This window comes from Trichosurus vulpecula, chromosome 1, assembly GCF_011100635.1.
Source record: "Trichosurus vulpecula isolate mTriVul1 chromosome 1, mTriVul1.pri, whole genome shotgun sequence".
In the NCBI taxonomy this organism is placed as follows: Eukaryota; Metazoa; Chordata; class Mammalia; order Diprotodontia; family Phalangeridae; genus Trichosurus; species Trichosurus vulpecula.
In genome coordinates, this window is record NC_050573.1 from 62,495,508 (window position 1) to 62,510,509 (window position 15,002).

At 40.8% G+C, this 15,002-nt stretch overlaps 1 protein-coding gene across 1 annotated transcript in view; it reads left to right on the forward strand.

The window, feature by feature from the left end:
- HAUS8 (HAUS augmin like complex subunit 8) overlaps positions 1-14,737 on the forward strand; it is a 29,811-nt gene extending 15,074 nt beyond the window's left edge. Inside the window, exons 7-11 of the mRNA XM_036763418.1 lie at positions 5,201-5,266; positions 7,781-7,939; positions 8,395-8,536; positions 9,255-9,396; positions 14,333-14,737. Coding sequence (XP_036619313.1) covers positions 5,201-5,266; positions 7,781-7,939; positions 8,395-8,536; positions 9,255-9,396; positions 14,333-14,486 — 663 coding nt within the window. The 3' untranslated portion in view covers positions 14,487-14,737. The remainder of the gene's footprint in view (positions 1-5,200; positions 5,267-7,780; positions 7,940-8,394; positions 8,537-9,254; positions 9,397-14,332) is intronic.
- The last annotated feature ends 265 nt before the right edge of the window (positions 14,738-15,002 follow it).

Genomic DNA, 15,002 nt, shown 5'->3' on the forward strand with positions numbered 1-15,002 from the left:
CACCTCTGCAAATGAGCAGGAGGAGATATTTTCTTATACCTCTTTCTAACCAAGCATTAGACCTTACAATTTTACAACATTCCATATTTTGTATTGAAATGATGGAGATTGGTTCTGTATCATTTTTCATTGATCCTATTTACAATTAATCGATTTTGTCCTGTAACTCCCTAAGTCATGGTTTTTTGTCTCTGAACTTAGTGCAGAAATTCACCTGGCTTGTAATGAGTCTAAGTTCAGAACTCTTGTTCTCTTTGCCAATCACTCCTCTATTCTTGGCTTAGGGAATTCTGCTAACCTTGTGGGACGTGGTTTGTCATAAGGGAGTTGGGCCTAATATCTTTACATCACTTGGCTATCCTTTAAGGATGTCTGGTTAGCTATCCAAAGAAGCCTGGGCCACTGGTGGACTCAAACAATGAACCCTTCATAGTCATGTGAGAGAAGGGAGGAGGGTTGTTGCTAACCCCTCATTACCATTCTTCCAACCATTGTTCCCCTTGCCTCAGTTATATAACCAATCATGTTGTCCTCAGTCCCATGATGTCAGCTCTGTTCTTTGTTCTGTATACCCCAAAACCTATAAAAGAAAACCATCCGCCTTATATGGGGTCTTAGCTTTATTGAGAAAACTGAAGTCCTATTTATTGGTAAATTTGTGCTTTACTAGTAAATTGATCATACTCAGAACTTTGTGCCTCAGTTTTCCTTATTTGAAGTGTTATAGTGTCATTCTTTTCATGTTAAGATTCATTGTGGATATTCTTTTCCTGTGTCTGCTTTCACTTTGCATCAATTCATGTAAGCCCTCTCATGTTTCTCATTTCTTATAATGTAGGGTTTTTCTTTTTTTTTTTTTTTTTTAATGCAATTTATTTATTTAACATATTTGGTTTTCAGCATTGATTTTCACAACAGTTTGAATTACAAATTTTCTCCCCATTTCTGCCCTCCCCCCCCACTCCAAGATGGCGTATATTCTGGTTGCCCTGTTCCCCAGTCAGCCCTCCCCTCTATCACCCCCCTCCCCTCTCATCCCCTTTTCCCTTCCTTTCTTGTAGGGCAAGATAAATTTCTACGCCCCATTGCCTGTGTATCTTATTTTTTAGTTGCATACAAAAAGTTTTTTTGTTTTTGAACATCTGATTTTAAAACTTTAAGTTCCAAATTCCCTTCCCTCTTCCCTTCCCACCCACCCTCCCTAAGAAGTTGAGCAATTCAACCTAGGCCACACATGTATTATTATGTATAACCCTTCCACAATACTCATGTTGTGAAAGGCTAACTACATTTTGCTCCTTCCCAACCCATCCCGCTTTATTGAATTTTCTCCCTTGACCCTGTCCCCTTTCCAAAGTGTTTGTTTTGATTACCTCCACCCCCATCTGCCCTCCACTCCATCATCCCCCCGCCTTTTATTTTTTTTTTTTAATCTTCCTCCCTCTTCTTTCCTGTGGGGTAAGATACCCAACTGAGTATGTATGGTATTCCCCCTCAGGCCAAATCTGATGAGAGCAAGGTTCACTTATTCCCCCCTCACCTGCCCTCTCCCCTCCTCCCATAGAACTGCTTCCTCTTGCCACCTTTATGCGAGATAATCCACCCCATTCTATCTCTCCCTATCTCCCTCTCTCTGTATGTTACTCTCTCATCCCTTAATTTCATTTTATTTCTTTTAGATATCTTCCCTTCATCCTCAACTCACCCTGTGTCTGCTCTCTCTCTTTTACATATATATATATATATATACACATACATACATATACACATAGATACATACATACATACACATTCACTTATATATATACTTAAACATATATATATATATATATATATGCATATATATATATGCATATTCCCTTCAACTACCCTAATACTGAGGTCTCATGAATCATACTCATCATCTTTCCATGTAGGAATGTAAACAAAACAGTTCAACTTTAGTAAGTCCCTTGCAATTTCCGTTTCTTGATTACCTTTTCATGCTTCTCTTGATTCTTGTGTTTGAAAGTCAAATTTTCTATTCAGTTCTGGTCTTTTCACTGATAAAGCTTGAAAGTCCTCTATTTTATTGAAAGTCCATATTTTGCCTTGGAACATGATACTCAGTTTTGCTGGGTAGGTGATTCTAGGTTTTAATCCTAGCTCCATTGACCTCCGGAATATCGCATTCCAAGCCCTTCGATCTCTTAATGTAGAAGCTGCCAGATCTTGGGTTATTCTGATTGGGTTTCCACAATACTCAAATTGTTTCTTTCTGGCTGCTTGCAGTATTTTCTCCTTGATCTGGGAGCTCTGGAATTTGGCAACAATATTCCTAGGAGATTTCTTTTTGGGATCTATTTGCGGAGGCGATCGATGGATTCTTTCAATTTCTATTTTGCCCTGTGGCTCTAGAATATCAGGGCAGTTCTCCTTGATAATTTCCTGAAAGATGGTATCTAGGCTCTTTTTTTGATCATGGCTTTCAGGTAGTCCAATAATTTTTAAATTATCTCTCCTGGATCTATTTTCCAGGTCAGTGGTTTTTCCAAGGAGATATTTCACATTGTCTTCCATTTTTTCATTCCTCTGGTTCTGTTTTATAATATCCTGATTTCTCATAAAGTCACTAGCTTCCACTTGCTCCAATCTAATTTTTAAAGTAGTATTTTCTTCAGTGGTCTTTTGGACCTCCTTTTCCATTTGGCTAATTCTGCCTTTCAAGGCATTCTTCTCCTCATTGGCTTTTTGGAGCTCTTTTGCCATTTGAGTTAGTCTATTTTTTAAGGTGTTGTTTTCTTCAGTGTATTTTTCTGTATTTTTTTGGGTTTCCTTTAGCAAGTCATTGACTTGTTTTTCATGGTTTTCTCGCATCCTTCTTATTTCTCTTCCCAATTTTTCCTCTACTTCTCTAACTTGCTTTTCCAAATCCTTTTTGAGTTCTTCTATGGTCTGGGGCCAGTTCATGTTTTTCTTGGAGGCTTTGGTTGTAGGCTCTATGACTTTGTTGTCTTCTTTAGGCTGTATGTTTTGGTCTTCTTTGTCAGCAAAGAAAGAATCCAAAGTCTGAGACTGAATCTGGGCGCGTTTTCCCTGCCTGGCCATATTCCCAACCAACTAACTTGACCCTTGAGTTTTTCAGTGGGGTATGACTGCTTGTAGATTACAGAGTTCTATGTTCTGCGTTTGGGGGGGAGGTGCCAGCTCTGTCAGAGCCGCACTCCTCCTTCCCCAAGGACCCCCAGTCCAGACTGGGCTCAGATCTTCGGCAGGCTGTGCACCCCTGCTGTGATCCGCCACTTAATTCCTCCCACCAGGTGGGCCTGGAGCCGGAAGTAACAACAGCTGTAGCTGCCCCACCTCCGCTGCCCCTGGGGCTGGAAGCCGAACCGCGAACTCCTTCCACTCCCGCAGCTTTTCCCACTAACCTTCTCCGCAGTCTTTGGTGTTTGTGGGTCGAGGGGTCTGGTAACTGCCGCAGCTCACATATTCAGGGCGCTAGGGCCCCCTCCGCCCGGCTTCTGGTCTGGATCGTCCACGCCGCTCAGGCTGGGCTCTGCTCCACTCCGTTCCCAGCTCCCAGCTCCGTGTGGAATAGAGCTCACCCAGAGACCATCCGGGCTGTCCTGGGCTGGAGCCCTGCTTCCCTCTGCTGTTCTGTGGGTTCTGCCGTTCTAGAATTGGTTCAGAGCCATTTTTATAGGTTTTTGGAGGGACTTGGGTACGGAGCTCACTCTAGTCCGTGCTTACCAGCCGCCATCTTGGCTCCGCCCCCTAATGTAGGGTTTTTCATTACATTTATGCACCACAATTTATTTAGCCATTTTCCCATCAGCCAATTCCAGTCCAATCCAAGCACTATCTACTTTGTTTACAGTTTTTTGCTACTACAAAAAATGTTGCTATAAATAATTTGATGTACATGGGACCTTTTTGTCATTGACTTCCTTGGGGAATATGCTTAGCTGGGGAATATCTGGGCCAGATTATGCATAATTCCAGATTGCTTTCTAGATTGGTTCACAACTCCACCAATAATGCATGAGGGTACCTGTCTTTCTGTAACCTCTCCAACATTGACTAGTCCCACTTTTTATCATCATTGCCAGTATGCTCAATGTGAGGTGATATCTCAGGGTTGGTTTTGACTTGCATTTCTCTTGGAACAACTTTTATATGGTTAATAGTTTGCAGATTTCTTTTGGGAATTCTTGCTGTCCTTATCCTTTGACCATGTATCTCTTGGGGAGCCTCTTGCACATAGGTTCTTAATGTGTAATGGAATTCAGTTATACTCAAGCACTTTCGTTAGACGATCAGTTGCATGTTTTACAGCAGGGGTCAGCAAAACATGGCCTATGGACCAAACCTGGCTGCCACCTGGTTTTTGCATTTCAAAATTCCGTTTTGTTGTATTTAAAATTGGAAAGAACAATTAATAGCTTATGTATAGAAACAGGCTGAGGGCCAGATTTACTGATCCCTGCTTACAGCATGTAGATCTTTTATACAGATCTGGGATAAAGAGAGACAGTACAAAGGGGACCTTGCCCCCTTAACTCCAGCCTTTGTTGAGCTCATTTTTCACAGTCCTTTTCTACTTATTTTTCCTTCTCCATTCTCCTACTTTCTTAGTTGCTCCAGTGACAATCTCCTAAGATGAATTTATTGCCTCTTCATTCTAGGGACTTTGAATAAGCTGGAAATATTTAGGTCCGAGGATTACCCAGCTTATATCAGATCCACATGTTTTCCTAAGCAAGGGAAGCTTCATTTACAGGTGGCGGGGAGGAGGTAGTAGCCTCTGGTGCAATTGTACACTTAATCTGAGACTTCTTTCCTAGTTTGTAAGATTTCCAGGGGGGCACCGAGTAATTTTTTTTTTTTTTGAAAAAGGGGTGCTAGGCCAGATAGTTTTGGGAAGCTCTGATTTAAACCCTTTGTAACAAAGGCCTGGATCAAAGACAAAAGGCAAGGAGGGAGGATTATAGGCTTTAGAATCAGAAGGAACTTAAGAGGTCATTGTGCAGATGAGGGAACTGAGGCCCAAAGAGAAGAGGTCTGGTAACCTTAAAGGAGATGAGGACAGTTTATAATCCTACAAATAAATATATTTTTGAATGTTGAGTCAGAATGTCTAATCCTGGAAGGACACCGATGTGCACAAACTAATTTGGAATCAAACACACATTATGGGTTTTTTATGCTTGTTTTTTAGGTTTCCCCAGAAGATATGAAAATGATGGAGTCACAGACGTTACTTCTAACCCTTCTGGCAGTGAAGGTAAAATTAAAGACAATCAAATGTGTTTATAGAACAATGAATGTGTTCATCCTTCGTTCTCAAATGACTTCAGGAAAATGATGACATGACTTATGGTTGACTTTGAGTGAGGGAACGCTATGCAAGATCACCAGCCTCACTTTCTCCTCCAGAGCCATCTAGATCCAGTGGCCTGATATTCACCAGGATGGCTGGAGATGGCCCAGGATGCAATGAGAGACCCTGGCCCTTTCAGGCTAAGGCCTTTTCAGGTTCTCACTTTGAGTGAGGTAACGCCCATTCGGTGAATAGGCCTCTTTAAGAAGTGAGTCAAGGGATAGGCCCTTTAATGAGAAAAAAGAGAAAAAAAAATCAAACTGGGAGGGGAAGACCCTCATTGTTGCTAGTCACAAGAGAAACAGGTACCATTGACATTCACTTTGAGCCAGGAGGGCCAAAATTATAGCCATGAAGTAGAGCTTGGGCAGGAACCTATTGTGGTCCAATCTGAGATTCAGAGTGAAATGTGTCAGAAAAAAGAAAGGAAGGCAGGGATCTAGCCAGTAAACCCCAAGTTACCTGGGGAGCTTCTGGCCATCAAAATTTACCTCCCTTTGGAGAGGAGAAAGGTTGAGGTCGAGCTGAGTTACCCAACTGCCTGGATCCCCATTCAGGCAGCTTGAACTACTCAGAGGTTGTGTTCATCCTTTGTTTTCAAAGAGGACCATGACATCAGGAAAATGATGACTTCATTTGACTTTGATTTGAGTGAGGGGAGGCTGTGCAAGATCACCAGCCTCACTTTCTCCTCCAGAGCCATCTGGGTCCAGTGGCCTGATATTCATTAGGATGATTTGAGATGGCCCAGGATGCAATGGGAGACCCTGGCCTTTTCTGGCTAAGGCCCTTTAAGATTCTAACCCTAGAACAATGAATGAATGAAAAACATGAAGTATTTTCTCCATTCATAGCACTGTGCTGAGCAGGACGGTCCCTGCTCTCTAGGATCTTATATTCTAATAGGAGATAATATATTTCAGCTGCTAATCAAATGGAAAGGTTCCTTGGTCCTGACAGTACAGTGGCAAAGCAGATGATAATGCGTCTTCTCTAATATTATTTCCATGGGTAAAACCATACCCATATCTTCCGTAGAACCATTTGACAGTACCAAGGATGTTTGAGGTGAGAGTATCTTTTCAGGGTCTTCAGAGTTGTTGGAATAGCAGGGGCTGCAGCTCCTGCAGCAGCGGTTTCCAGGTCATCTCCAGAGTTGATTCTGTGGTTGATGGTTGTCTGGTCTGGGCTAGAAGCAAGTCTCTGGGTGGGTGGTGCTGCTATCTGTAAGGCTATTGGGCTAAGGGTCTTGGTTTGTCTCTATCTCTGAGAGAAGATGGTCAAAGTGGTGGTGTTTTTTTAATAGTATTTTATTTTTTCCGATTATATGTAAAGACAATTTTTAACATTCATTTTTTATAACATTATGAGTTCCAGATTTTCTCCCTCCCTTGCTTCTCTCCCCCCACTCTAAGATGGTAAGCAATTTGATATAGGTTATATATATGCAATCACATAGTACATTTCCATATTAGTCATGTTGTGAAAAAAGAAATAGTTTACAAAAAAAAAAAAGAGTTTGCAAAAGGAAAAAAGGTGGTGGTAGTTTAATTCACCTGGCACATGCAGAACTCCTATCTTTCTCAGGGTGCCTTGCATGCCCCATGAGTGGAAGTTGTGCTAGGGGTAGCCAGCCCCTTCTTAATGAGAGGTTGAGCCCCTCTCTAGGGACCAGCCAAGTCTTGGGGCAGGGGACAGGTATACTCTTGTGTATACCTGCCTATCCATGGCAATTTATTGGTGGTGTTGGTGGTGGTGAGGATTGTGGGTCCATTCTCCACCAGCTTATAACGGTCAGGCTCAAAGCAGGTCTGGAGGGCCTCGTTCTTCCCTAGGCTCTTGGGCTCTCTCCATGAGTTTAAGGGGAGGGAGTGTTAAGGCGATGGAGGTAGTTGGACTCCCCTGGAACGTCACCTCTTGTAGTAGAGTTTGAGGAAGTATGGTGTCAAGGATAGAGAACTGGCTCTCCGGGTGGCCCCACACCCTGTCTTTGACACATGCTGGCTGTGTGACCCCAGGCAAAGCACTGAATCTTGTGCCAGGTAACACTCTAAGACTTAAGTTCAGACAAATTGCAGATCTCATAGGCTCAGAGATTTACAGTTAAGAAGAACTGGAGAGGCCAGCCCACTGTAAGCTCCTTGAGGGCAGGGACTGTCTGTTTTTAGATGTATCCCTAGTCTGTTAGCACAGTATCTGGCACTTAGTAGGAGCTTAATAAATGTTTTTTGACTAACTTCCTTGCCTGAGGTCACATGGACAGTAACTGTCAGAGGTAGACTTGGAACCCAGGTCTTTTGCCTCCACATCTGTTCTGCCTCTTCCTCAGTAGAGGGAATCCTTCAGCAGCAGCACCTTGTAAAAGAATACTTTGGTAAAGAGTTAAGGTAAAGTTGCTGGAATTCTCTTGGATTTCAGATAAAAAAACGTCTTGCAGTAATGGAAGAAGAGGAAGAAAGAAATCTAATCATGTTGTGTGAAGAAAAGGACAAACTGCAAAAAAAAGTGCAGGAATTGAAACACAAGCTCCTAGTTCAACAGAAAGAGCAGGAAATGATGGACGTCCTTGCTACCCAGGTTAGTCTAACCCTAACTTGTGCTATCCCAACATTAGAGAATGTGCATTTTTAGGTGGAAAGAACTAATAGGAAATGTTAGGGCTTCTCACTAAGTGGCAACATTTATGATGGCGCACTAAACAATGCAAAGGTCTCATCTCATACGCTAGATCATTTTCTGTTTGCACACTTTTGCCTTCTGGCTGTTGTTTGGTTAAAGTGCACATGTAATAGAAAATTTTTAAGGAGAAGAAGTAGTGTGAAACCAAACCCCAGGAACTTGTTCCTTGTTTTGGTGCAAAAAGTCCTTATTTACAGTGAATTTCCTAATCATTAAGACACGCCAGTAATTTTCCCCAAGTCCAGTAATATAATGGTATGGCTGGTGTTTTAGAGTGGCGCACTAAGAGATAACTAGATTATTGGTTGCAATTTTTAGTTTATAGTAATGCTTTTTCTTTTTTTTGCTTGCAGAGTGAATTGCTTACTCCCTTTGTGGCAATGTCTGAGGGTTTTAAGAAGGATTATAAAACTTTTGCCACTGCACTGGACTCTACCAGGCATGAACTACCTATGAAATCCATTCACATGGAAGGAGATAGGGACAAGTTTTTAGGTATGGATGTCGTGGCCATTCTACTTAGTATATTATGGAACCATTATGCAAATATCTTCCCTTGGGGTAACAGAAAGAACACTGGACTCCTGGGGAGTCAGGAGACCTATGTTTTAATCCTGGTAGAGACATTCACTCTCTGACTATGGGCAAGGCAGGCCGTATCTCTGAACCTCAGTTTCCTCATATCCAGAATGGAGACAATACTACTTAGGAGGCAGCTAGGTAGTGCGGTGGATAGATCACTGGCCTGGAGTCAAGAAGACCTGAGTTTAAGGAAAAAAAGGAAGGTTGCCTGAGTTCAAATCCAGCCTCAGATACTTACTATGCTGTATGACCCTAGGCAAGTCACTTAACATGTTTACCTCAGTTTTCTCAGCTATAAAATAGGGATAATAACTATATCACAGGGTTGTTGTGAGAACCAAATGAGATAATATTTGTAAAGCACTTAGCATGGAACTTGGCATGTAATAGGTGTTTAATAAATGCTTAGTCCCTTCCCTATTTGAACTGTCAACATAGTATAACTGTAGAGCTAGCACTTTGTATACTGTAAAATGTTATACCAGTATGAGTGGTTGTTATTTGTACTATATAAGACTAATTCCTTGAAGAAGATTCCTTGCTTCGTTGATAAACCTTTTTTTACACTTAAAAATATTCTGGAGGCCTGATAACTAAAAGCAAGTTTTTAAATGTAATTTTTCCTTTGTAGATGAGTTACGACACCAACTGTCTATCACACAAAACTTGTTGGCAGAAGTTACAACTGACCACTTAGGACAGAATGCTAAAGTGTTTGATGTGTTGGGTGAATTTAAAGAAGTAGTGCGGAAAAAGGATATGGAACTCAAAAGGTATTTCCTACATAAATTTGCTAAAAAATGTTGTAACACTTTATTTGTCAAGAAATCAGATGTCTGTCAACTTTAAAATGTGAAACAACTGTGCTGGCAGAGTAAGTGGGACAAAGGCCTTTTCCTGAAGTGTGTTGAAAAGTACATGTAATTTACTTTGAAACTTCCGGCCTGTTGGCCTGTGTTGCTTTGTATACAATCATAGAAGGCTTGATAATCTGGTTTCTTACTCCACAGCAGAATGGATTTTCAGGGTGTCTTCCGGAGACAGATACACAGATTAAATGAAATAAATGTAAAGTGTATATAAATGTTAGCTATCATCATCATTATCATCATTATTATTCTGACAGCTGCCCCAAAACATGGAAGTACCTGGCACATAGTAGGCACTTAATAAATGCTGGTTGTCTGAATGAGAAGAACTATTAAAGAATAGACATAAGAACTGCAAAAGCAGTTTGAAGCCATTTGGTCTAGACGGAAACAGCCTTATATATCTAAATTGTCACTTGAGGTTATGCTTATAAAAGTACAATAAGAGTTTCTACTAATGTCCCTTAATCGTTGGGAAAAATTGAAATTATGTTTTGTGTATTCTAAGAAGGCAGGAAAGTGTCATGCTTTTTTGCAGGATTTCTATATAAAATGCATCATATGTAGTTTGTATATTAAAAGAAACATGGCTTATTCATTTGAAAAATTTCTATTAAATAAGATGCCACTGTAATTTTTTTGCTAGCATTATGGCAAAATGAACTATATTCAAGGTGGCTTTTGTATTTGGGTTCTGCTTTTATGATGAAAATAAGGTAAGACAAATGTTAATTAGACTCAAATGATAATTTAGTTAGGAATAAAGTCAGTCAGTGTTGTTCAGTCATTTCAGTCGTGTTTGACTCTCTGTGACATCATTTGGGGTTTTCTTGGCAAACATACTGGAGTGCTTTACCATTTCCTTCTCCAGTTCATTTTACAGATGAGGAAACTGAGGCAAACAGGGTGAGGTGACTTGCCCAGGGTCACAGAGCTAATAAATATCTGAAGCCAGATTTGAACTCAGAATAATGAGCCTTCTTGATTTCAGGCCTGGCACTCTATCCACTGCACCAAACCAGGCCCTGAGCTCTATCCACTGAGTCACCTAGCTGCCTTAAGGACCAATTAAAGAAGTTAAAAGGTGGAAGTCTTCATATCAATATAAGGAAGAACTACCTAATACTCTGAACTGTCCAACGATAAAACAATGTCTCATGATATGGTGAGCTCTGTATTCAAACAAAGACTGGATGACCACTTGTTAGTGATATTGTATGGAAAATTCATACTTTTGATATGGATTGGCTTATATACCATGAGGATCTTTCCAACTCTGGGATTTTATGTTTCGAGGGATACATGCTTTCCTGAGTATACAATGAAATAGAGATTACCCCTTCCCCCATCCCCACCCCAAATAAGAGAGATGGTAACATACAGCATAAGGAGGCCCTGAAAAAAGAAAAGTGATTCCAAAATGTCTATCTGTTCCTTGTCGAATATGTATTTTTTCTTTTGTTCTTTTTTTTTTGCAGGGGGGAAGGCAGGGCAGTTGAGTTTAAGTGACTTGTCCAAGGTCACACAGCTAGTAAGTGTGTCAAGGGTCCTCCTGACTCCAGGCCCAGTGCTCTACTCACTGTACCACCTAGCTGCCCCTCATCCTTGATCTTTTTGCTCTTTTACAGCGGATGATTACAGTAACCCTGCTATTAGACAGACTTTTAGAGATCAAGGTTTGTTTTTTTGCCTTTGCATTCTCAGGCTTAGCATAGTGCCTAGCATATAGTAGGTGTTTAATAAAGGTTTCCTGACAGACTTTTTTTAGGGCACCTAGATGGTACAATGCATGGATCACTGGGCCTGGAGTCAGGAAGACTCTTCTTCCTCAGACACTTACTAGTAAGTTTGTCTTAATGGGTAAGATAACATGCAAAAACAACGATGTACAAACAAGATATATACAAGATAAACTGGAGTTAATCTCGGAGGGAAGGCACTAACAGGAAGGAGAGCTGGGAATGGCTTCTTGCAGAAAGTGGACTTTAACTGAGACTTGAAGGAGGCCTGGGGAGTCTGGAACTAGATATAAGAAGCAGCTTGTTCCAACCTCAGGCTTTCTCTCTCTGCCTGTCTCTGTTTCTGTCTCTTCATCTCCCTCTGTCTTCCTCTTTGTCTCTCTATAGCTGCTTGCCTTCCTGTCTCTCTCTGTGTCCCTGTCTCTGTCCTCCTGTCCCCTCTCTGAAATATCCATTTAGTCATGAAGTACCAGCCATTCTACCTCTGTGATATCCCTCAGATCTGCCCTTCCATTCCCTTTGCTATTCTTCACATGTTGCCAACCCCCTGTTTTTTGTGAGGAAGCCAAGACTCCTGAAGGGGATCTGGGTCTCCCAGGGCAGTGTAATGAAGGAGCAGAACTGAGAACCTGGCTCACATCCTCTGCTGGAGTCTGAGGCCTTCTCTTTCTGTCTGCTCTCTGGATCTCCATGCTGTTCTACAGGGTGTCCCTAAAGTCTGGACACATAGGCAAAAATGCATATTTTCAAGAAATGAATGAAATTTTCAACAACATTTTATTTAATTGGAATATTAACAGACCTTAGTCCCCTTGACTTCTTTTTCTGGGGAGTGCTAAAGAAGAAGGTGTATTCAATGAAAATCACAGGTGCAACACACTTGATTGAACGCATAAAGAGTGAAAGTGCTAAAATTGACGGCAATGTAGAGTTATTGCATCGAGTTCATTTGAATCTTGCAAAGTGCATCAACCTTTGCATCACAAATGATGGGAAATCATATTGAAGATGCTATTTGTTAATATTCCAATTAAATAAAATGTTGTTGAAAATTTCATTCATTTCATTTCTTGAAAATAGGCGTTTTTGCCTGTGTCCAGACTTTAGGAACACCTTGTAGAGCTCCTCTGAGCCATGGGGACTTACCTCTGCTGCCCCAGTTATGCACCAAGGCCTCCTCCTGTTCCTTCTTCTGAATCAGCAGTAAGTGCATAATGAATCCCTTGTATTGTGCTAAATGTTGTGTGGCCTACACAGATACAGTTCAGATACAGTACTTATTTAGCACTGGCTAACTGTGTGCAAGGCTCTAGGGTTGTCTTTGGAGATGTAAAGACAGAAAATGAGACAAAGTCCTTTACATTTTCCTTGTGCAGGCTTTCACAGCCAAGTTGGGAAGTAGAAACATAAAATGGGTGGAAAAAACCAACTTAGAAATAAAACTCAAGCCAGAGGAACCACTGCAAGTTGTAGGGCAGTAGGAATTAATTCTATGCTCGCTGTGATTTTTAACTTTGTGCCCAAGATGAGGGCTCTCAGCACTTGTTGAAGATACCCTGTTTTTATTTTCCTTCAGGGAAATCCCTCATGACTCAGGGTATCCAGCAATCCTAAGAAACTCAGAATAGCCCTCTAGCAGGAGTTAGTGGTGTGACCTGGAATGGAAAGCACACTGGACTCACTCTGACTCCAGCTTACATACATAGATCTGGAGAGGTGATTAGAACAGGTGGATGTTATCCAAGTGTTATAGTTTGGGAAACTAAGGCTCCCAGTGGTAAAGTGATTAGCTTATGGCTCCATCGCTAGTAAGTGATAAAACAGGCCTTCTGGCTCCTGGTGGTCACTTAAATAGTGTTGCAATCTTATTGCACTTTGATTTGTTGTATTCTATTTTCATTGTCTTCCAAAGACTTTTGATTCCATTTCTTGATAAGGCTGGACTAGAGTATTATTCTCCATTCCACAAATTCCTTATTTCTGAACCTCTAACAGCTACATTTCCTGTAGAAAACATGAATGAACGAAAAACATGGTGTGGTGGCTGTAGTGCATTGTGGTCTTGGAGTCAAGAAGACTTGGGTTCACATCTTCCCCTGACATATTTCTGGCTATGTGATGCTGAACAAATTACTTTGTGTAGCTCATTAGAATTCATGATGAAATCATAGAACGAATGGGGGATTGTTGTAATCATCCGCTGAAAAGAGCAAAAAGATCAAGAATGAAAGAAAAAATACATATTCGACAAGGAACAGATAGACATTTTGGAATCACTTTTCTTTTTTCATGCTATACATTGCTATACATTACCATCTCTCTCATTTGGGGCAGGATGGGAAGAGGGGTAATCTCTATTTCATTGTATACTCAGGAAAGCATGTATCCTTCAAAACGTAAAATCCCAGAGTTGGAAAGATCCTCATGGTATATAAGCCAACCCATATCAAAAGTATGAATTTTCCATACAATATCCCTAACAAGTGGTCATCCAGCCTCTGTTTGAATATGTCCAGTAATAGAGAGCTCACTATGTCATGAGACATTCTGTTTCATTGTTGGACAGTTCAGAGTATTAGGTAGTTCTTCCTTATATTGATGTGAAGTCTTCCACCTTTTAACTTCTTTTATTGGTCCTTGGGGCAACTAGGTGACTCAGTGGATCGAGCTCAGGGCCTGGAGTCAGGAAGAGTTCAGATCTGGCCCCAGATACTTATTACCTGTGTGACCCTTGACAATCACTTAAACCCTGTTCTCTTCAGTTTCCTCATCTGTAAAATGAGCTGGAGAAGGGAATAGCAAGCAGTCTGATATCTTTGCGAAGAAAATCCCAAATGGGGTCACAGAGTCGGACACAACTGAAACAACTGAACAACAATTGGTCCTTGTTCTTTTCTCTAGAGCCGAATGATGGCTCTTCCATTTTTGAAGTCAGTGAACATGTTCACTTTAAATCTTCTCTAGGCTGAATGTTCCCAGTTTCTTTAGCCAGGCAGGCCTTTATTTATACCACTTCTTTACTAATATTGACATTGCTGTGGTTATCCAACTCATGTCTTTGGACAAAGGAAATGCCAATTTTTTTTCCGATTTGTTTGCAGGAGCTTTGTCCATGTGCTTAACTTATCCTCTGAAGTCAGTAAAGAAGCTGCTTTAACTAACCAAGAAGTCTGGGAAGAGACTCAAGGCACACAGAACCTAAGCCAGTGGTATTTTAATCGAGAACGTTTAGAGGATACTCCAAAAGACAACTGAAGGCCAAATAGGTGCTTGTATTTTTAGGTTTATCACATCAACAAGTTGTCTCTGACATATTTTTACTGGTTTGGTTTTCTTATGTTTTTTCTGCCATATGTGTAAATATTTGAGTACCTTTGAGAACACATTTTTGTCTTTTTATGACATTCAGAACACTTAGCACTTTAAATTGATGTATATTAAATGTTTTTGCATTCTATTATGTGAGAGATTTGGGTTATCAAAAATAAAAGATTCCTGACACAAAATTTTGTGCATTTTCAAGTGGGTAGATTTAATTTTCACTATTTAGGCAATATGAAAAGGCCAAATCATTTTAAAATTTTTAAGTAAGTCTGAAGGAATGTCCTTTTTGTTACATTGAAAGGAACCCTAAAGGTTTTTTTTTTCCTTGAGCAGATCACCTCAGGGCTTCAAATTTTCCATCTGTAAAATGAGGGGGTTCAACTAGAGCAAATGTTCTTAACCTTTTTGTGGCCCATACCCCTTTGGCAGTCTGGTGAATAAGGTTTC